The sequence below is a fragment of the Pseudopodoces humilis genome, chromosome 7 (genome assembly GCF_049639895.1).
Source record: "Pseudopodoces humilis isolate 2021_Gansu_Grassland_sample_001 chromosome 7, ASM4963989v1, whole genome shotgun sequence".
In the NCBI taxonomy this organism is placed as follows: Eukaryota; Metazoa; Chordata; class Aves; order Passeriformes; family Paridae; genus Pseudopodoces; species Pseudopodoces humilis.
In genome coordinates this window covers 53,711,544-53,733,618 of record NC_142206.1, presented here as the reverse complement: position 1 = coordinate 53,733,618, position 22,075 = coordinate 53,711,544, and the positions used below count along the sequence as shown (strand labels likewise).

General features: G+C 38.5%; 1 protein-coding gene across 1 annotated transcript in view; it reads right to left on the bottom strand.

Annotated features, from left to right (window-relative positions):
- Nucleotides 1-1,630: 1,630 nt before the first annotated feature.
- ASPG (asparaginase) overlaps nucleotides 1,631-22,075 on the bottom strand; it is a 44,364-nt gene continuing 23,919 nt past the window's right edge. Inside the window, exons 9-16 of the mRNA XM_005520086.3 lie at nucleotides 21,715-21,828; nucleotides 18,589-18,708; nucleotides 17,407-17,502; nucleotides 16,381-16,544; nucleotides 9,941-10,027; nucleotides 3,993-4,092; nucleotides 3,645-3,703; nucleotides 1,631-2,052 (exon numbers count right to left, since the gene is read on the bottom strand). Of these exons, the coding sequence (XP_005520143.1) occupies nucleotides 3,650-3,703; nucleotides 3,993-4,092; nucleotides 9,941-10,027; nucleotides 16,381-16,544; nucleotides 17,407-17,502; nucleotides 18,589-18,708; nucleotides 21,715-21,828 (735 nt within the window). The 3' untranslated portion in view covers nucleotides 1,631-2,052; nucleotides 3,645-3,649. The remainder of the gene's footprint in view (nucleotides 2,053-3,644; nucleotides 3,704-3,992; nucleotides 4,093-9,940; nucleotides 10,028-16,380; nucleotides 16,545-17,406; nucleotides 17,503-18,588; nucleotides 18,709-21,714; nucleotides 21,829-22,075) is intronic.

The window sequence follows — 22,075 nt, the reverse complement described above, 5'->3', positions numbered from 1 at the left end:
ACTCTTAGGCAAGATGACATATTAATAAGATATGTATTTCTGTAAAGTAGCTAATACTGCTTTATTCTTACTTTAAACATGACCTAAACCATTTAATTTTAGTTTTATGAGCTTCTAATTAAAAGTCTTCTTACTGGATCACATCACAAAATGTTGTACTTAATGTCTTTACCTGGCTTATATGCAGGACCAAAATGGTTGGCTGTTTTCTTCCCTCTCCTTCAGTTTTACTGTTGAGACCTATTATTTCAGTAGTTCACACCAGAATATAATTTTTTATTCAAAAGTATTTTTTGTACTATAGATGGATATTTTGGAAATATATTACTGTTTAGAAAGTTTTCTGTAGATCAGATGAGCCTTTATTGAAAAGTATGAAGAAAATATTGGTGCTTCTGTCTGTGCTGCAGTCATTTTGGTACAGAAATAAAAAATGGATGCTCTTGTGAAAAAATGATGGCATCTGAGAATAATTAAAAAATATAAAATATCCTAATACCAAGAAAGTCACTTGTGGAGAACTTTATTAAAGGATTGTCTGGTTCAGTGCATCAGGACTATTGATGAGGCAAGATAATAGTTCTGAACACCACAGAAAGAAGAATCTGTGCATGATTTTACTCCTGATCAAAAAAAATTCACAAACATTACTTTGCTACATACATCAACTTAATGCATTTACAGATAAGACACCAAAAAATATGACAAATTTGATGCCTGATTTTTGATGTTAATCTTATTTATTTAATTTTGTATTCATTTTATTCAATCTAAAACATGTTAATTGCTATGCAATATCAATTATATAATAACGAGACAGCTTAGTTGCGATTTTTGTGACCATAGTGAAGATGTGCACTACTCTTCACATTAATCAAGTATTTTTGTGGTTTTGTTTTTAACTGGAGTGTATATAGCATTGTCTCAGACTGCATGCACAGTTCCCTTGTTTTGGTGTGATCTGACATGCAGTATACCTTGGGAATCTTTTAATACAGGCTCAGCAAGTAGTCCTTGCAGCTTTTCTCCATGATAAGAATAGCTGTGGGAAGGTTGAGTAGTGTAAAGAGGAAAAAGAAAAAACTATCTGCACTTCAAAGATTCCCTTCAGATGCAGCAGATAGAAAATCCACACAGATTACTGCAGAAGCTGTAGGTGAAAGTAAAAGTTGCCATCTCCAATATATGCATTTGCCTGAAGTATTCCCTATGTTTATATATTCTAGGGCAGACACAGCTGTGAACATACATATCACCTTCTTTATTTAGTCTGAAAGTGTTGGGACTTTTAACTTGGGGTCTGTTAATACTGAGATCCCATTTACAGTCCAAAGAATTATGAGTCCAGCATGTAGCAATCTTGATTATATTCCGGTCAGGATGTGGGAAAGATGCTATTAGAAACAAAACAATCAATTCACTCAGGCAGTCCCACAAACATGCTTTATGGCATCTGCCTCCTACTCATTTCAAGTGAGGGTTTATAGTGACACATTGGTGAAGATCAGTACACAACTGCAGGCAGATGCCCATGACTGATTCAATTGTTTGCACTGACACTCACAATTGCTGTAATTGCAGCTGGAGTGATAAAAGTCATTGCAAAAAAACAGACAAAGTGAAATCAACATTGTTCCTCAGAGATTTTATTAGTTGAAACCCAGAAATGCACAATCCACTGTTTTTCCTTGGTATGAATTCACCACAGTATTTCCATTTGCTATGCCTGCAATACTGTCCTCAGAGGTTTAACGTAAGAACATTCAAAAGGCCTCTTTAAAATCAGAACTTGTAACAGGAACAGCCATGCATTCCAACCTCACTTGCCTAAAAAAAATTCTTTCCAGAAAAGTGATTAAAAAATAAAGGCAGCAAATTATTTTTAGACAATCAGTGCAATCCTAAATAAAGAATTTTTCTAAGCTGTAGCTTTCCTGTATGCCCCAAGCAGCGCTACCATTGTTCCTTTCCTCTTTTCCTCCCATAATGGCTTAACACCATTAATGCTTCAAGCTGGTATTCCTGATGAGGAGTGACCATCTTCTACAGCCCCTGTAGAAAGAGAGAATGGATGTTTAGAACTAGGCAGTATCCAAAGCCTTCCTGAGAACAGCTTACCCTGTAGCCTGCCAAGCCAGTTCTCACGCAGTGCTGAAGACTTCCTTCAGACCGCCTACACTACTGGTGTCTCAGTCCAAAGGAATTATGAGGTGATCCATGGAGGAGTTGAGGATTTAACACATTCACTACCCACTTACAAAGGAAAAATGATTCTTGCAGATGTATTTCAATGAAAATGGAAATGCCTTTGAAGCATAACTCACATTCTAAAAGTATTTTAGCATTGCTATCCTGACTGCTGGGAAACTTCCATTTACATTGTGATTGTATCTAATCCTTCTATATCGGGTAGAATCAAAGAAAACCCCAAAACTTTAAAGAAAAGTAAAGAAATCTGCCTGATTGTGTCCTTCATTAATTTAAACCAGTACAGAGAAAATAAAAAATTACAGTTGCAGTCCCCACTAACATCTCTCAAACGGGATGCACAAGTGGCCAGATAACCATCAATGCAGCAGAACCTTTAACTATATTTTGTGCTAATTTTAATAAATAAAGGAGATCGTCTCCTCCCAATATTTAAATTTGGATTAGACTTGCCAATATATTGGAGAAAACTAGATCAACAATGTATTGCATCAGAAAAGAGCTCTGAGAAATGAAAGATGCGTGTTTTAAATGCTTCCAGTTACAGCACAGCAGTGGAGAAGGTCAAATGCCCCAACAAGTTCCCTGTAGAGAGACTTGTCAGATCTGATGCTCTGAACATGAGGCACACACACACAGGGCCAGGGAAACACACCTTGGATGATGGCAGCACAGAAGGGATTCATGTCAGGCACAACTGCGCAGCTGCCTCTGCGGCCTGAGGAAGAGGGAGGCTGTGGCACTGTCATGTCCTGTGTCCAGAGCAGGAGCAGCCCCTGGGCACAGCTCTCTGTGACAGAGCTTTCTGCAGTCCACATGTGGAGTACAGCTAACTCCGGTCTGTGGCAGGTCTGGCACATGTTTCCCATGTGGTTGACGATGTAACACCAGGAGATTGTCTGGTTTAGGGTGCTCTATTAAAAGCCACAAGGAGAGGCCAAGTGGAGATGCTGCAGGTGGCACAGTGGCCCCTCCTGAATGGCTGTGGTGGCTATGCAGCTGTCCTGAGGAAGGGAATGCTCCTGTGCTGGGGCACAGCACCCTGAGAGCCAGACCTGGCCAATGTGCCTGAGAAAAGGCATTTCCTCTCCAATGCAGGCAAGACATAGGAGCCTTTTATTGCAACAGGCTGATGGAACATCACATTGTTGCCCTCTGGTTTTATTTTAGTAGCTTTTACATTCCCAACCAAGTTCAGAACTACCCTGTGGAACGCACAAAAAAGCATTTCCAGGTTCAGGCAGAAAGAATAATAAATATTAGCTTCACTCTACAAAGAAGGATTTAAGTACTCAGAGTCAAATGAGAAACCAAGACAGGGACAGCAGATGAACCCAGTTGTCCCAGGGTGTACTAGGGCTTAAATACAACATCCCTCTTCATACTTGTGCTGATGATACATTTCAGAACTCCAGCACCTGAGAACAAAATCTTACCTTTCTTATTGCTTTTGTCTAAGGAAGTCAAGAACCTCCTTCTGTCCTGTAGCCTCTGCCTGTAAGTAGAAACATGAGTAAATTCTGTCATCCTGTGTACCAGGATATGCAAATACTCACTTGTGGGAATTAAGACTACATTACCACAAAATAATTAAAATCCAATTTAAATTTTAATTCATCTGACATAGATGAGAAAATTCTCACAACAGCACCAGATTTGAGTTTGCAACAAATTCTAATCCAGTTTATAGTCCAACATAAATTTTTCCCAAATTAATATTATCCAAAAGCATGTGTTATTACTCAGCTAGCACACCAAGGCAGCACAGCCATATGGACACTTACTACTTGTAGGGGATTCCTGCCATCATAACCGGTTTGCTCCAGGTCTGCACCAGCCAGGTACCAGGCATGCAGCCCATCCGTATCACCTTTAGCTGCAAGGCTGAAAAAAGAATAATTAATATTGTTTCTCAATTTTTCAGTTAATTTCAGTGAGCTCCGAGGTCCTGTCAGTGAGCTCAGCAGGTGAAGGCTGAACCAGGCTCAACATGGCTGCCAGGGTAGAAAGGTAAGGAACACTATTACAACAGCGTTGAACAGCTGAGCAAGCAACACAGCTTGATGAATCAGTTCCTTAAATTTAGGGCTGTGCTATAAGTACTTACAACAGGCTAGTTTCACATTGTGGGTGTGACTATGACCAAAGGGGAAAAAAAAGTCAGGCAGTTTCATATTTCACAACACAATATTTATCTCATGAAATGAGTTGGGGGGAGGGAAATGGCTAAATCAAGATGCAGCTGAGTGAGAGCACAAGCCGATGTGCTACCAAACCACAGGACTTATTTAAAATCCCTAAGAAACCCCCTTCACAAGCTTGCATAACTGTGTTTGCTATCAGTAGTTGTGATATTAAGTACATTTATGTGATATTATTTGGACAGTAACAAAGCTATATTTGAGTTTCACAAAACAATTTGTAGAATTTAAATGGGCAGCAAACAAAAAAAAAAGAAAAAAGCTTTTTCAAAGCTTTTCAACCTCTGCCTGCCACATATAACAAGTAATAGAAAGGATCAGAATGAATCCTATACAAATAAGTTAAAGTTTTCAGAGGAATGCACACTGGGTTATTTCTTTGCACATCTGCTGGTAGTCCCATCCACAATACTTAAAGTTTATTTTTAACTCTCATTTTGGTAAAACAGCTAAGAGCCTGTACACATGTAAAATCATGCCAGTCTGTACCAAGCCTGAAGACAGGCTGAACTGATGGGAAGGTTGGGAGGATGACCTTCAGTCTTTTCAGGTTAGCAGCATCTGTGAGGCTTCAGACCTGAGCTTGCCAGGAGCTTGCAGACAGTTTCAGCAGAACCCTGCTGATAATCATTGAGGTTGAATCTCACTAAGAGAGGGGAAACCTCCCCAGCATTATTAAGTTCAGAGTTTTCTGCCTTAACCAGAGCTTGCTGTGGCTGACAAGCACTGTGCTGGCAGCAGGGATGGAGATGGTGATCAGCTCCTGGGGGTGATGACCAGGCCAGGCAGACGAGAAGACTCAAGATACAAGGGGCAGTAATGGAAGAAACCATGAAAGCAGGGCTGCAACATTCACTTCTCTGCTAAGTTGAAATCACTAAGTTGTTGATTAGATCACTTAAGGATCTGAAAATATGTTTTCAGGGGAGTGGACACCTCTAATTGCAACAGTCCCAGAGGCTGGGCATGAAAAGGGAAAGCAAATGGTCTCCATCTGTGTTCCTCCATGCAACCCTCAGGTGACCTACAGCTGAGGCCATTGGGAGAGAGGGAAGTGGTAGTGAGTACTAAGAGGTTTAACAGTGCTTCAGTCTGGAATCTTGAAGGAAAGGATCAATAAATCATTAATGAAAATTGCCATAACAAAAGAAAAGGCCCATCAGAAGCAATAAGGAAACAGAGAAAAGCAAAGGAGGTCCAACAGGAAGCTCATAGGGAGGTTGGTAAGGAATCTGCAGGAAACAGGTGAGCATTAGTAAAGAAAAAGTGAAAGCATTAGTAAAGCAAAGAAATCACTTAGCAGCCACTTCTGAAACACATTAACTATCTTTATTTACAAAGACCAGTCTCTTGCTGTTAACACTGTAAGATCACAGGCTAAGGAGGAAACAAAAAGCCTACCTAGAGGGTTATTGAGCATCACCAACACTGGACAGGAGAGCACATTGTATTTGCCAAACAGAATGGCATCGTTCAGCCACGTGCAACAAGGAAACCACTTTGGTTTCAGACTTCCAGAAATATTACCAACCTACATAACCAGGGCACCTCAGCTATATCTCTGTAAGCAACAAACAAGGATGCCTGCACTTACTGGAAAATTACTGCCCATTAGCAGGACCTATTCAGAAAGAGCAATTTTAACCCTCGCTGCAGAGGTCAAAACTGTGATCTCCTTCCGTGACATTAGAGCAATCCAAATACACAGAAGCATCTTCAATTTTGTAGCAGCCATTTACTGATCCAGTGAGAACTTTATTCTGCAGGGACCATGATGAGATCAAAAGGTGATATAGCTTGTGAGAAAATTTATATACCAGTCCAAATAGAAGATATCTACTATTTACTAGATTGATTATCATCAGGAGCACCACAAAACATTTTCTCCAAATACAGATTTCTACAGTCAAGCCATACACAGCTGGATTTCCTTTATACACAGTAAGTGTACTTCATATACTAAAATATATACAGAGGACTTCTCAATTTACACCACAGGAACCCTGGCTCTGTATTTGTCTCAAAGATATTTATGCCAGCAATTCTTACTACAAGTGCAACCTCTAAGCAGCAAGTCCATTACTGTTATATAATGAAATGGAATAAAGATATCTTCAACATACACTTACCTGGATATTTAAAGCCTGCTTTGTTGATAAAGAACTGTCTACCACAGTTCACTAAACTCTGACTGATACCTTTGACAGCAGATAATCACAGGCATCCTGCCTATCAGTACTCTTGCATTCAGAAAAAATACTATGTATCCAGTTCACAGTTTCAGCAGGGCTAATGTAGCCATGATGATGACAAAGCTAAGATATCAAGAATAGTGGCAGTGCTGTCTGTGCCTCCAATCACACCAACATCAAGCTGCAGTTTAAGGGGTGCTCTGTTATTGCCAGGGGACAAAGCTTGTCAGGTCTCAGAAGGTTTATAAGGACAAGGGCCAATGCAGTTGAAGATTTGGGAAGTAAAAAGTACAGTGAAATGACATCTTGGGGTTCCCTCCTGCCTCTTCATGTACTAGGATTTCATCTTTCCCTTGGACACAAAACTGTGCTTTATCAGCAATTGTCTTTTTTCTGTGTCTATATAAAGTAATGAGGGCAGACTTTCTTTTTTTCTGGTGTATCATCACCTTGACAGAAGAGAAAAAATATTTTTATTTTTTTTAAGATGAACATCCAAAGGGGAAAAAAAAGAAGTCCAGCACAAGGCATGGATTGCTCTGTCCTGAACACATTTGGGAGTGCTGTTCTTAGCTTGTGTCTCCACATCTCTCTCAGCTCAGACAGACTTTTTGAAAGACAGCAAGCAGTAGAAGCTTGGTCCTTGTTCCTGCAGAGGCATATTTACCCTCCTTCCCCAGTCTTACCCTCTCTTTATGTGAAATTGAAGAGGCATCTTATTCTGAAAGGCAGTGATTTTGAAAGGCTGCATCCTTGTATATATCATACCATATCATATAATTTTATGAAATCTAAGAATATGAGAAAGCTGATTTGGCTTTATGCCTCTGTTTAATTTTGTGAAGTACAGACTTGAAGTGCCTCCATTCTATACAGCCTCGTTTTCCTTTAAAAAACAAACACAAATCAACTGTTTACCAATTCCAGAAGTCCAGAAGCTTTTAGAATAAGTCTGAGTGTCCCAATTTATCTCATCATGGTTTGGTTTTTCAGACAGATGACAATACTACTGCAATATGAGAAGATACTCTTGACATTTTTAACAGATTACTAACACTGAGATCTCATTTCGAAACAAAGCCATGAACCAGATACCAAACATCAACAAAGTAATTCTAAAACCAGACTAACACCTCTCACTTTAAAAAAGACACCAGCAAATGAAACCATGAAAGATTTAATAACTATGTGCATCTCTACTTCCTACACAAGAGTTCCCACTGATACTGTCCAACCTTCAGTTCTGGCTGGTACTCCTTTCCCTCTCAAACATCACCAATGTCAAAGGAACATATTTATTTTTATTTTATCTCCATAATCTTCCAAGTGAACTATTCTATTCTATTCTAAAATCACTAGTCTAAACAGAAGGAGGCAAAGAGACTATTAGAACATTAAAATCACTACTTATTGTCTTTCATAACAGTCTGAGGATTGGTAGGTAGCAAAGAAGGAAAACATGCTTATAGTTTAATTCAGAGAGAAGTGCATGGGGGAAAAAGTTAAGTTAGATAAGTGCAGAAACACAATGCTTATCAGAAAGCAAGCAGCTTTATCTTTCTAAACCCCAAGAACTTGACATATTTCCTTGGTGAAAAATTCAGACTGGTAGAAATTGCAGCTTAAGGCACATTACAAGATAGAAGAAATGTAGGAAAATACTTCAAATTAGACAGAGGGGAGATGTTATGAACAGCTTGTTCTATAAGCAGCTTGACCATGTGGCCATGTTGACTGCCATGAAGGTGCCAGTGCCTGCAAAGAGGGGGCTTAAAACAAGAGAGAGGACAGAGAAGTGAGCATGCTGGAACAATGAGTGTATCAGCAAGTTCATCTGAGGACACTGCAGAAGTATCAGAGAAATTTTGGCAAGAGGACAAACACCAGCACCTCAGATTTAGTATCTTATAGGTAGCTGAGTAATGCTCTGTGGAAACAGTCCGCTTTATTAGAAATGAGTATGCCAGGCCCTCTAAAACAGCAGAGGAGGAGGGTAGGAGCAGCCGCTTCAGCACTGCCTTGAAGCCTGACCACTGCCTGGCTCTGCTCCTGGTAGAGGCCATACAGATCCAGGTGCACAGTGATCCCTAAAAAGCTATAACAAGCTGCATAAGAACCCCGTTTTGTTATTTTGTGTGAACCATTTTCCTCTTCTTGGCTTTTTGGTTTTGAACATATTACTGCCAGGTCAGCCAGCCAAACTGGTTCTGCACGTGCCACCAGGACTGAGCAAGGGGCCAATTTATTTGCAGAGGAATGTCATTCCCTAAACCTTTTGGTAGAGGCAAACTGCACAAATCGAGGGTTTAGTTCTGTCCTATCACCTGCAGTGCCCCGGGAAATGCATATTACTCCATGGTAAAAGCCTTATTAACCAATCTCCTCAGAGCATGTTATGACAATGGAAACACTCCAGACAGTGTTCCTTAATTCCAGAATTACTCCAAGGACAGAGTCCAGTCTCTACACAGAATACACATAAGCTTTGCCTTGACCTTGTTTTGTAGACATTATACAGCACTGGCTGGTCCCTGCAAGTCTCACGATTTCCTGCCAAGTTCTGATATTAAGGCCAGTGCTCAGGGGTTTTTTGTTCATTTTTCAGAAGAAAAGAGAAAAGGAAATGAAGTAAAAATTACAAGTAATATCTGGAAATACATGGAACCTTCTCACATTTTTCAGAGTAATTTGTAATTCACAACCAGTACTGGAAAAATGAAATCAAACATCTATTTCTTTTTATAACACATATCCACTTTGTTATATATTGAAAGTAACTGTATGGAAAGCCATCTCTAAGATAATTATATCCTCTTAAAATTAAATACAGTGATGGTGAGCAGCAGTTCACAAGTTTTGGGGTTAAACCTATTTGTCTATTTGATTTAGTTATTTTTAAGAACAATACTACATACTAGTTAGAAGCCATTCCAATATAACTGAAAAGTGGACTTTAAGACAATGAAAATGATACATTTTGTGCAGCTTTATTTTTAAGAGAGATGCTACAAAATCATACCTTGAACAGCTTCTTTTCACCATTCCTCAGTAAGAGACCTTGGGGAGAAATGGGGTATTTATTTCCTTCCAGCTCACTTATCCCCACAGCTCTCTCTGCTTTGGAACTCTCTTGGTTATTGGTGCTTTGAAACAGTTGATTCTTAATTTCATCACTTCAACTTCTTGCCTTTCTTGTTTTCTTGCCATCTATCACAGAAAGAGCCCCTTCATGTGCCAGGGACCCAACTGTTTATTGAAAGTGCTCCTTTTTTGAGTCTCCTCTAAAAAAAACATCCCACTTCACACCCATTTTAGGACCACCTCATATATCACGTTTACCTGCAGAGTATTGTTCCAACATCCTCCAAGTCATGGCTTGAAAGGTGTGCTCCTGTTTCTCGTAACAAGTTAATCACTGGTATATGCCTTTATGAGAGGAATAAAAATAAATGAGAAAGTGACTGGACCTGGAGGGGCTTTTTTCCCCCCTGAATCCAACATTGTCATATACACAAACAGTCAGTGAAAGTTCTTGCATTCTCTTTTCCACAATCATAGAACCAATGAATGTTTTCCAAGGTGACAGATGCAGTAAACAGAGCTTCCTTTCCTCTCAAAAACTTATTCACACACTAAGCTCAAGAAAGTGTTAAGTTCAGCTCTAAAAAGAGATATGTACCCTTCTCTTCCAAGAATTCTTAATATCTTAGTCTTAGTACTAGTTTAATTTAACAGTAGAAATATTAGTAACTGAAATACATGCAAACAGGGAGAATATTTATCACATAGCATAATTCCTGTATTTTAAAGAAAACAATGCACATATATATCAGTCTTAAATAAAACATTGTGTCTTGCAGATAAGCAATGAATCTTTACATTAATGGAGAAGGTAGTCAGATTTTTAGGGCTTCAAAATGATGGTAAGTATTCTTATGAACCTCTGTCAAAAGCACGTATTTTCCTAACTTCCTCCTCCCAATACCTTTATTATTCATTTCTACCTGGAGACTTTAGGAGGTCTTTCTTGTCCTTTCCTTTGATATAAAGGGGAAAATGGCACTACCAGCCAACACCTACACCTTAGGTAGATGTTTAAGAAACTCTGTGGAAAGACTGCTCTCTAAAGTTACTATTGTGGGTACAAAATAACATGACAAGTAAAAAATCTGCAAAATACATTTTTCATAGCTAACCTATGGAAGGTTCAGAACTAGGTTTGAAAAGGAGATGACAGAATGCTCCTCTGTTAAACAACTGACCTAATTTACAAATCAAAATACAGTTTTTTTTCTCCAGAAAGAGTATGATGACCTAGCAGACCAGGAATAGTTTTATAGTTCCTATTTTAAGTAAGTTGTTATAATATAATATAATATAATATAATATTTCAAAATAATGAGGTAGGCTTATCATTTAATAGGAAATATGTGAGTTTTTCCAACCAATTACCTTAAAGATCATCTGTAGTAATTAAAAATATAAGCTGACCTACACTTTCTGCTTAATCACTTGGTCGTAGCCATGGGCCTTTCCATTTTTGAATTGGACTAAACTACTTACCTAATCCCTCTGCCTGTTTTTAGGAAACTCCATCTTCAATATGCTTATATACTTCATATAAGATCTTTAGTTTCTAAACTACCTAAAGAACTGTACATATGCTATAGGAATCATCTTGCTTTTCCAAACACAGGTTATTAACTCTAGGAGACAGATTTATTTTTTTTTTAAATTGTACTTTGTTCCAGTTGACAGCAAAAAAAAGCCAAAAAAACCCAAAAAAAAACCCCACAAACAAAAACCAAACCAACAAACAAAAACAACAAAAAAAAATCTTCCTTTGCTTCATAGCAAAGCATTTCTAGAACAGCACATGTCTCAAGTTTGTTCAGTTATCTAAAATATTTTCTCAGGTGGGACCCTTGCAACATGGCTTGTCATCCACAAGCATCTCCTCGAGCCAGCAAATATAGTCTCCTACTTTTCAATCCATGGTGAAGCATAAATTCGACATGTATGAATTTTTAACTTTTTAGTCTTAATACAAATAGTAATTATCTGAAATGAAATTTGACCTGAACTAGATTAAAGTAGGACATGTCTGTTCACTCAGGCTCTCATTGGCTATTGAACAGAACATGGGGAGTGTCTGTTTACTCTCCAAGTGTTCCTCATTTCCCTCCCACCTTATACAGGAAATCTCAGCGTGAAATGAGCATTTTTTAAAACAAAAGCTTTGCTATGGGACAGCACTAAAAGATAAAAGGCTGCAAAGCATGTAATGTGTGGTATCACCCCTCAATGTGCTCCACCTATGAGGTCTGTATCTTTGGATACCAGCAAAAAGACAGGTTTTCTCTTCCTGTTGTAACTATTCATTCCTTAGTGGTAGGAAGAATCTCTCCAGAAAGCCCTTCACATCCCATTCACACCACACAGCCATTACTGCTCTGAGTGAAGCTATGTAGATATTTGTTACAGACAGATTTGGCATCATTTACCCCACTCATTTAATACAGAAAATTTAAACAAGGAAAGAAAAAAAGTGTCTTGAAAGAAATTAAATTTGTAAGCATTGTAACTGACTGCTTACAATAAAGCATTTCTAAACACAACTGCAATGTCCTGATGAGTCATTCAAAGTCAATTTCTTGGTAAAGTGGGAAGAAGTGCTGTGCACTACTGCTTGTTTAAGACAGTGCAAGGGAGAGGAAGAGTAGGGACAAACAGTAATGCAAAGTTTAAAAGTGTCAGATTTAGTACCGTGGCTGTGAAATGCAGGTCGGTCCAAGAAAGCAAACAGACCACCTCTGACATTCCCACCACTCAACATGAAAACTATGCGGGAGGCAGGGCGCACTGCAGCTTGTTCCTACTTGCACCCAAACACTATCTACATTCTGAACAAACTTAAGCCCTCTCCAGAGCACCACTTCTGCTGTCTTGTACCTACCACAAGGGCATTATTCATATCTCAAGAGGCTGGCTGTGAATTTTCTGATACTGTTATGTCTTAGGTGCATGAGAGGTATTTGTCTTTAGAAACTGTTTCTTTAAGTGCTGGTCTCCTGTGACTTTACAAAAGCTTAACAAGCATCACAGTTGGGCTGATCTGAAGTTCAGGTGATGTCATGAGCCACAAACTTCTTGGGAGCAGTTCAAATGTAATTCCTGTTCTAAGGTGACAGCACAAAACCAAGAGCAGAACTGCTGGACAGTCAAAGCTCAAGGTGCAGAGAGATGGCAACAGCCCCATGTCAGCCTTGGCTTGCACAGCTCCATGCTCATTTTAGCCCCACCTGATAAGCCACTGTCACCTCTGAGCTGTTCCTGACCCTCCCTTTTCCTATCAAACCATGGCTCTTTGTCAGACACAGGCTGTAGAAACAACATCATTCTGCATATGTTACTTGAGATAGCTTTTTAGTAGTATTAGTTATTCACCCCTCTCTGAAGGAAAAAAAAAATAGACAAAAGGTGTTTCTAATGTCTCCTACCTGCTAGGTTCCATTGTTGATAACTGGACATAAAAACTTGAGTGTATACTAACATTTTAATATTAGTATTAATATAATTTTATTTTTTTAAAATATTAATATAATACTTAATAATTTAATAGCAGAATATCTGATTTAGTGCAGTCTTCAACATTCAGCACTATGAGCAAAGTTTGAGTTCCAGGTAAAGACATCCAAACTCTCACCAGTTCATGAGTGCTCTGGATTCACAGGAATCCAGGTTCTGTACAGTACCTATCATCCCAGGCCCTCACCTGGCAGACACTTATTAAAAGTGAATCAACTTCAAAAAGGATGAATCATACATGTGAAATTAACACACATGTAAGAGTTTGCAGGATTGGGGCCTTAGGGTGCACACCTTCCACCAACTCTCATTAAAGAAATGCAGGTGTAATGTATATCCAAACTTGACTGGCTTCATTCTTTTTCATGCTTGCTCCCTTAGCAACCCGAATGGTTATGGCAGGATCAGCTTAGTTTCACTTGTTCAGTTTTCTGCACAGTATCACTGGGAATTTTGTGCTCATAAGGACAGGCTTCAGTGTGCTTCTAGGAGTCAGTGGTGGTTAGATTTTCTCTCTTAGATTTCCTGAAGTAATGTAAATGTAACCTTGCAAAATATCAAGTATTTAAATTCATATTTACGTGGGAGGTAATTTTACTACCTCTAATCAGATGTTCTCACAGCACTGTATGAGCAACTCCCCATTTTCAACCTTTTACCACTGCTCTACAAGTAAATGGAAGCACTTTTACTACTTAAAATATAAACAATTTTTATTCAAGATGTTTTCCTACTTAGAGAGTTTCTGTTATTAAAAAAATATTATTCTATTGTTTTGAAAATTAATTACCCCTTGAGGGTGCTGTAAGAAATTAAAGGAATGCTACTTATTTTGATATGTCAAACAACTGGCCTAAATTAACAGTGGTCTGTTTAGCTTCATGCATAAAGTGGGTGAGACAACAGGCAAATTGTAGAGTTACAAATGAAAAAGCGGAAATGCAGTAGTTTATTTCTTATTTAGAAAGAAACAAAGGAAGAGTCACTTAAAGTCAAAAAATTTAAGAGACTATCATTGACATAAATCAAGTCACTGGTCTATCAGCTGACAGTGCTATGTTAAGAAGCTTTTAAGAAGAGACATAACTCCTGATCATCTTTACAAATTAATAAAGGGAAGAGAGAAATCAGTCATCGTTATACAGGTTGCATGCTGGTTAAAAGGCAAGATACTGAGAAATGGTATATAAAAGACTAGAAGAAAGCTATTTTTATGATGAGTGGATACTGTATTGCAGTTAAATGCCAATTAAACAAATATTAATTCTCAGAAAATGGGATTAAGTTGATGCAATGTTCAGTAAAATTGAGAAAGTTACAATATTAAACAGTTTAAAGCATTGAGTACTCATTATCATCAGTTTTCCCCACACACCCCTTTCCTCTCTGCCACTTTCTATCAGGATAATCTTTCTACTTTCAGCTTGCAAGTGTTTAATAAATAGAATTTAAATACTTCTGTAGCAGAAATCTTTTTAGTGGGTATCTAATTATATACATATACAGCTGTCTGCTCTTTAGCATTCTCCTTTATATGCTTACCAGTGTGAAATGCAGTGTGAGTACATAGCAGATCATAAATACACATTTATGAGGTTAGTTCTAAGTCAATTCTTCCTCTCATTCCAACAGTAGAAACAAAAAGAGAAACTGAAAATGGTTATGGTGTAGTTTCCTTTTACAATTCCCTGCATCAAAATGGGTGTGCAGTTTTGAAGAGCTTAAGAGTCATAGCAGGAGTCTAATATAGGAGTGGCAATTCTGAGGAATCCAAACAACAAGCTCATGTGAAATTCCTCAGGCGGTAGATGGGTGTGGTAAAAAAAGTAGGTGCCTGATTTGCAGGAACATCTAATAATATCTAATGCTTTAGCATTTTCTCACATTGGACTACAGCCACCTCTATTCAACTCCGAGGTTATTTGTTTGATTTGCTGTTGGGCTTGTTTTTGCTTTAAGACTGCAAAGCTTATATATTCATGAGGTAAAGCAACAGCCACAAAGCTGTTTGGGACCATGCAGGAGGAATGGCAATAGCACAGCGCAGCCACACTGGACTCCAGATCTCACAGTCAGAGAGCCTGGTGAGTTTTCTACATCTGGTCTTTTTGAAACAGAAGAAGCCTTCAAGTTACTCCTGCAGCCCATGGTAATAATCCAGGACTGTCAGACCCCCCAGGGAGCTAACTACAGCTTGACAGACCAGGTGAACCTGTCAGCATTAGAAAGCTGTAGGAATGTTTGGGGACATTCACCCACGAAGACCATGAAAATTCAATCACTCTGAGCTCTTTTACAAAAAAAAAATGGCTTTTCTCCTGCCACAGCACAGTGTGAATATGAGATAAGGAGCTGAAAGTGGATCAAAGACAAGGAGAGATGGTGTGCAGCTTCTAACATGCTGGAAGACCAATGGCTCTATGAATCCCCAGGCTATACAAACTAAATCTTGGAAAATTAAATTCTGATGACTGGTAACTTTTATATTCTGTGATATGGCCATTCCTTAGGACTATACAACATGGAAGAGACCAGTAAAGTGCAAGCCCATGACTACCATTCAAGAACTGCTGACACTCATAACAGCAGGAAGAGGAAATCCACAAAGCAGGCAGAGCCATGCAACCATCCCATATAATTATGAGTGGGTGGAAGGGAAAAATCAAAAAACCAGTCATTCAGCAAGAGACTCAGGAAAGCACTGGTGGAAGGGGAAGATTAAAACGTGTCAACCTACGAGTTTATTTTATGCTAACTGAAACAGTCTGGTCTTGATGAGAAAGGGAAAGGCAGAAAGAGAACAGACAGCCCATGGTCCTGCACTCTCACTTCTGACAATCAAAAGGAATGATCAGTTTGGCTCTGTTTGATAAGGAAGCTTCAAAATAAAGAGTGGAGCCCTGAAATTATGGACAAAGTCTTGGCAGGAGGACAGCAATAATTACCTTATGCTAAAATTCTGCATGTGTATCAATGCAAACCATCATTTGCTTTCATTTCATATTATTTTTTTAAATCTTTTCATTTAGGCTAGTCACATCCTTTGAAATAAGCTGATATTTTCTGTAAATGCTGTCATTTACACATGACTGCTGAGACCAGACAAGACCAGAACACAGGATGGATGGAGTTGAAATCCAAACTGGCAAAAGGTTTATAAACTTTATATAGAGCAGTACATAAATTGTTACCTGAACTTGATCGCATTCATCAGTGGGGTAGATCCGTATCTGTCTCTGGCATAAACAGTCGCGCCAGACATCAACAAATACTCGACTAAGGGCAAATGCCCTTCAGAGGCTGCAATGTGAAGTGGAGTTCGGCCATCGTAGTCTCCACAGCTCAGATTTCCACCCTACAAAAGGACATATCCTTCACATGCCAAAAAGATAATGGCTGCACATTATGCTGTTGCAAGCGTCACACAGTAGGATGTACACATCGCTTTTTAATTCTGCCGCCAAATTGTTAAGCCTGTCACACTTAAAAGTTTATCTTTCAGTGTTGTTTTAGTGCCAATAAAGATATTTATTCCACCTCCTGCATGTTTTCTGCTGAGATATATTCTTTATTACAGCATACCATACAGCAGCTTTGTGCCCATAGACTGCTAATTGTTCTTGTCTTAGTTAATTCTTACTTTCAAGATATATTTATTGTTTCTTGAGATCCATTACCAAAATCTCAATAGTAGGGTAAACCAAGGCAAAGAGGGAAAAAAAGAAAAGAGATTACAGGGAAATGCCTGTTTCTTCTTTGGGTATAACCCAAGTCAGAGTTTTGGGGAGAGCCAGAAATCCTGAATTAACACTGCACTGTGTTTTGCTTAAATATAATTTTCAAGTTCTTTTTTTTATTCTTGACAGATTTACATGCAAAAGGTGGATACTATGAATATGTATAAAGAAAGTTAAGCAAAAAGAAAGCAGCACAAATCATTTTAAAATGTTCCAAAGTTGGCAGATAAGAACTTACATTTTAATCTACCTGTATTTTCACTGTTCAAAAGAAAATGTAAACAGCTGAAAACCAGAGAGGGACAAGAACATACCAGTTCTGAAAGGCAAAGACCAAGAAGTCTAGAAACCACTTGTAACCATCATAGCACCTTGAGTCTAAAACTTAGGTTGCCACTTTCCAGGAGTATGGCTTCATATCATCAATTACAGTTCTATTTAAAAATTAATGTTTTGTACACACTGTTGATTTTACATTACCATTTCTGCTATGGCTCTTAGTGCATCTATGTCACCCAGTTTAGCTGCAGCACAAGCCAAAGGTGGAATTAATGCATCTCGTACGGCTTCTAACTCCTGACAAACAAATAAAATTAAACATTTAATATCGGCCTCACCTCTGATGTGATTGACACCCAAGTTGTAAAAACCGAAGTTTTACTTTCATATAAAGTTTCTAAATTAGTCATCTGGATATTTAGAAATGGTAGCATTTAGTTCTTGGAAGGAAAGAAGTCTCATATTTATTTTACATTTTGTCAGCCTTACATCCATACGATTTGTATTCCTCCCTGGCAACACTACAAGTACCTGATAGCTTTACAAACCATTTAAGGTGCACACACTAATTACCATCTCTGTACTGCCACAGCTACACATCAGTACAGTAAGAGAAACAGTGCTGGTGGGAGTTGGAAAAAACATATCCTCAAGACTGGATCAATTTTATTAATGTTATTCCTCAGATAATGTGTAACCTGTTGTCCTAGTTTAGGGCAAATCTGGGAGAGAACCTCCACCTGTACTTTCAAACCTATACTGACAAGCCTCCTAGGCTCCCTGAATATTCTCCCATTTCTCATGCTTACTAAAGAAGAACTAAAGAATACATTCAGTATTCATTAGTTAATAAAAATCCCATCTTCCCTAAACCCAAGTCAAGAGAAAAGTGAGTATTTGTACAACCATTACTATATTATCTAATTTATGTTTATATTATAACTTCTAATTGGGACAGACTAAACACCACAAATTACACTTGTGTAATGCTTCCTTAGTATCAGCCTTCTATGACTGCATGTACAATTAAGCTGTTTTACTCATTATTATTTTGATTGCTCTGAACTGTCAATACATTTGACCACAAAGATATAAAGCACTTCTTCATATCATTGATACCCTGAATTACAGCATCTGTCTGAGGCTTGTTATTGCAACCAGCCAGCCAAGAAAATAATCCCAAAATGGGGCTACAAAGAGGGGGGAGAAAAGTTAATATGTTTTTAATTAAAAACATTTTAGTTATAGAATTGTCATTGTGTCCTTTCTCCCTAACTCCATATTCAAATTTCCTTTCAGCTTTGCTGTTCATCTTTAATCTATGCTCATTTAACTCAGTTTACAGCTTTAGATGATATTAATTTTAAATATTTAAGTATATACCTCCTTGCTGCTGATACTTAGAGATTTGGCAATCACTTGAATAAACTTGCTATCTCTCAAAGAGATCTTGGCTCCTGTGGGTACAACAGTCATTTCTCCTCTTAGATTCTCACTCAGCATCTGAAAAGCAAGCAATCAAACCCTTTGTTAGCAGAGGAAAAATATTGTGGTAGTCTAATAAAAAAAAAAACAACTTAGAATAAAGTTAGAAAATTGTTTGGAGGAATTATGGAAACTAATTGAATGCAGACAAAAGATTAAAGAAATAGTTACTGTCACATGCAGACTGCACGTTTAAAAAGACAAAGGAGGGAGAGAGACAGGCAAACAAAACTTTCTTCCAAAGCAAAGAAAACCAAAATAAGCACATAACAAAACACCCCAAATTTTAGAATATGCAGACAAAAGTTCCCTAGTGGAGGAAGCTGCAGCCTACTTAAAAACACAAAGATAATGAGTAATGAGCAGAGTGAGGCTTAAGACCAGAATATTCTGAAATGCTGCCTCTTGCCAGCATTCACAAACCTCAGGACTCCTACAGACTGTGTATATAGACCTCAAAACAAAGACCAGTGCTGCCTGTAGACTGTCATGTATTTCCATGGGTTTTCAAACAGGTCCATTAGCCCTGATTTTGTTAAAATTTGGACACAGACCCAGCTTTGAATGCAGAAAATCTACAGTAGCACCGGTCATTCAGTATCCAAACAGGCATGTAACAGTTATTGGGTGCCTCCAATATAATGGGAAAAAAAACCAAATCAAAATGTAAGAAGGTCAGCCAATTAATGTGTAAAAAGTACTTGAATAGGGCAATAAAGAAATGAAAATACTCTAAACGACAGATTCTGGGAAACTTGGAGAACACAGAAAGAAGCCAGTCATCAAGAAAAAGCAACTAGTTTCCTCAATTCTGACAATTTTACACACTGGCACTCTTTCAGGAGAGGTTGCTGATGCAGCTATAAAGCACATAGTAATTTCAATTAGAATTTTAAAAAGCAGGATTGTGAAAGTTTGCAAGAAACAGATGTGATGTTGGCAGGAGGAATGCCCCAGGTTTACTTATGTCTCGGCATGCCCTTTATTAAAAAAACCCTCCAAGAGCTGACAACACCATAGCTGTCTGCTGGAAGAGTCCCATATATATGTAACTCAGAGGATACCAACTGCTTTGGCACACTTTTAGAATTTGACAGGTTGAGATCATTGCTTTACACAGGTAACCTTAGCAATTGGCACCTGTGTTAAATGCGCCCAGTGCAAAACCCTGTGTGCCTTATTCAGTCCTACTGGCACTTCAGACATTTGTATGTGTCTGGGGGCAAATTCCTTGCTCTTCATGCTGAAAAAGAATCCTAAAATAACCATGCCAGCTTCAGGAGAGCTTCTGTCTCTTGGGAGACTATTGTTTGGTGATATGTTTAGCTGAAGATATTGCCACAGACAACATATTTCCAGGCTTTCTTCTTCTCCTGGTCTCTATAACTCCTTCCTGCCCAGGCAATGCAGCATGCTGTTCCCTTAGTTGTGCCAGCACAATTGTTTGTGGGTCTGTACAATGAGTCAAATGAGGAAACCAATCCTGCATAACTCAAAGAAATTGCAAAAGTTATTTTGTTTTTCAAACCATATAAAGGAGGTCCAGCACACCACCACACAAAAACTGTGTAGCACAATCCAAAAGGCAGCACATGAAAATGCAGAATTATCTTGGGACATGGTACCTAAAACACCTTATAATCAAATCCTCACCTAAGTCAGCTATCTCACCTCAGCAACCTGGATCTCAAATTAAGTTTTAACTCACAAACCCAGTCAAGGCACCAGCTGGGAAGATTTCTCCTGTCCCAGGTCAAATAATCTGCTGTGCAAGATTAAAAACCACATTAAAAAAAAAACAAGCTAGTGTGTGTGTGTGTGTTCCAGGGTCAGTGAGTATGCCAAAGGGATATCAGTGAAGCACTGAGGTTTCTGAAGTACAAATGCACAAACACATCTAATACCCCTGCTCCTGGACAGCACCGTGTCACCTGCCAGGTATGTCCTTGCATAAGGCATGTTCTGGCATCCTCACTAAAAACACACACAGCTCCTCCTCTTCCTGTTTCTCAGCTTTAGCAAACAACTGCAGGCTTAGAGGCTGAAACTGTGTCTAAGCACAGTAAGTGATACTTCCAGCAACTACCCTCAGCATCATAGATATCCAAATATGTTTGTCTCCAGAACTGCTACTGGTTGGAAAATGTGGAGCATTAAATAATGATCAGGTTTGTTATGGTTTTAATAAAAAAAAAAGCACATGAGATACACATGTGCCTACAGTGTTAAGTCTGGAGAGTGACTCATCATGATGTCATCTCCCAAAGTGTCAGGATTGAGATTTCACTACATACAAGCACAGAAATTCATGCATTCCTGCAGACTGCTGCTCCCCTATCTAATTCATAGCTATATGTTCCTCGTATAAAAGGAGCATGATAAACAGCTATGTAACCTGCAGGGAAAAAAGCCTTGATTAAGCAACCAATGAACAGTAAGAACATTGTTAAAGGGACTCTGTCTTTAAAAAGAGTTACAACTGGCTCTAGAATAATCCTCTACTTTTTATGTATTATAAAGTGTATCTCCTCCTCTTAGAGAAATAAAATCTAATACTGTTATGAGTAATGCTGTAAAGGAAGAGGCTGTAGGCAATATTTATTTTCGGAAGAAGCTTTGTGTGAATGAGTCTGGGATGAAATCTTCACCACACTAGCATCAGTGACAAGATCTTTGCTGACTTCAATAGGGTTGAGATTCTGTCTCCCATAAGAATTTCCACATAGAGTTTTCAGTACAGAAGTGTCCAAGCTAGACTACTACCATTTAAAGATGGCATTTTTATGGCTCAGTCATGGTCTTCACCTGACTTATGCAGAGAATTCTTTTCTCTCCCTATCTTCATACATTTGTTTGCTTAATGGTATTTTCCATAAGAAAAAAAACCCACGAGCTGTTCACATTACGGTTCTGGAACCAACTGCTTTTAAATGCAAGAGAGAAGCTCAAGGCATGAAGCTAAGCAGATGTTAGCACAGTAGATGCGAAACTTAAAGTCTTTCAAGGTCACACTGAAATATTTACCTGCCTCTTCTCCTCCCAGCTAAGCTTTCTCTTGCTGAGTGTGTAAGACAGTTTAGTTAGGGCTGCCTCTGGTGTCATATCACCTCCAGGAATTACTCCAGCATCAGCAAGAATCTGAATAAAAAGGAATAATGATTCTAATTAGCATAGCATTCAGAAATACCTGCACATACAGAAAAAGTGTTTGGAAGATGAGTAGCAACACAGAAGACAATGTGCAGCCAGGCCTCCACTCTCTTGCTCCTCCTACTGCCACTGTAATTTTTGTACTTTTAGTTATCAAATACCAAGCAAATACTAGAGCAATCTGAATAAAGATGACTTTTACTTTAAATTCCTTTTCCTGCAATAACACTGAGGA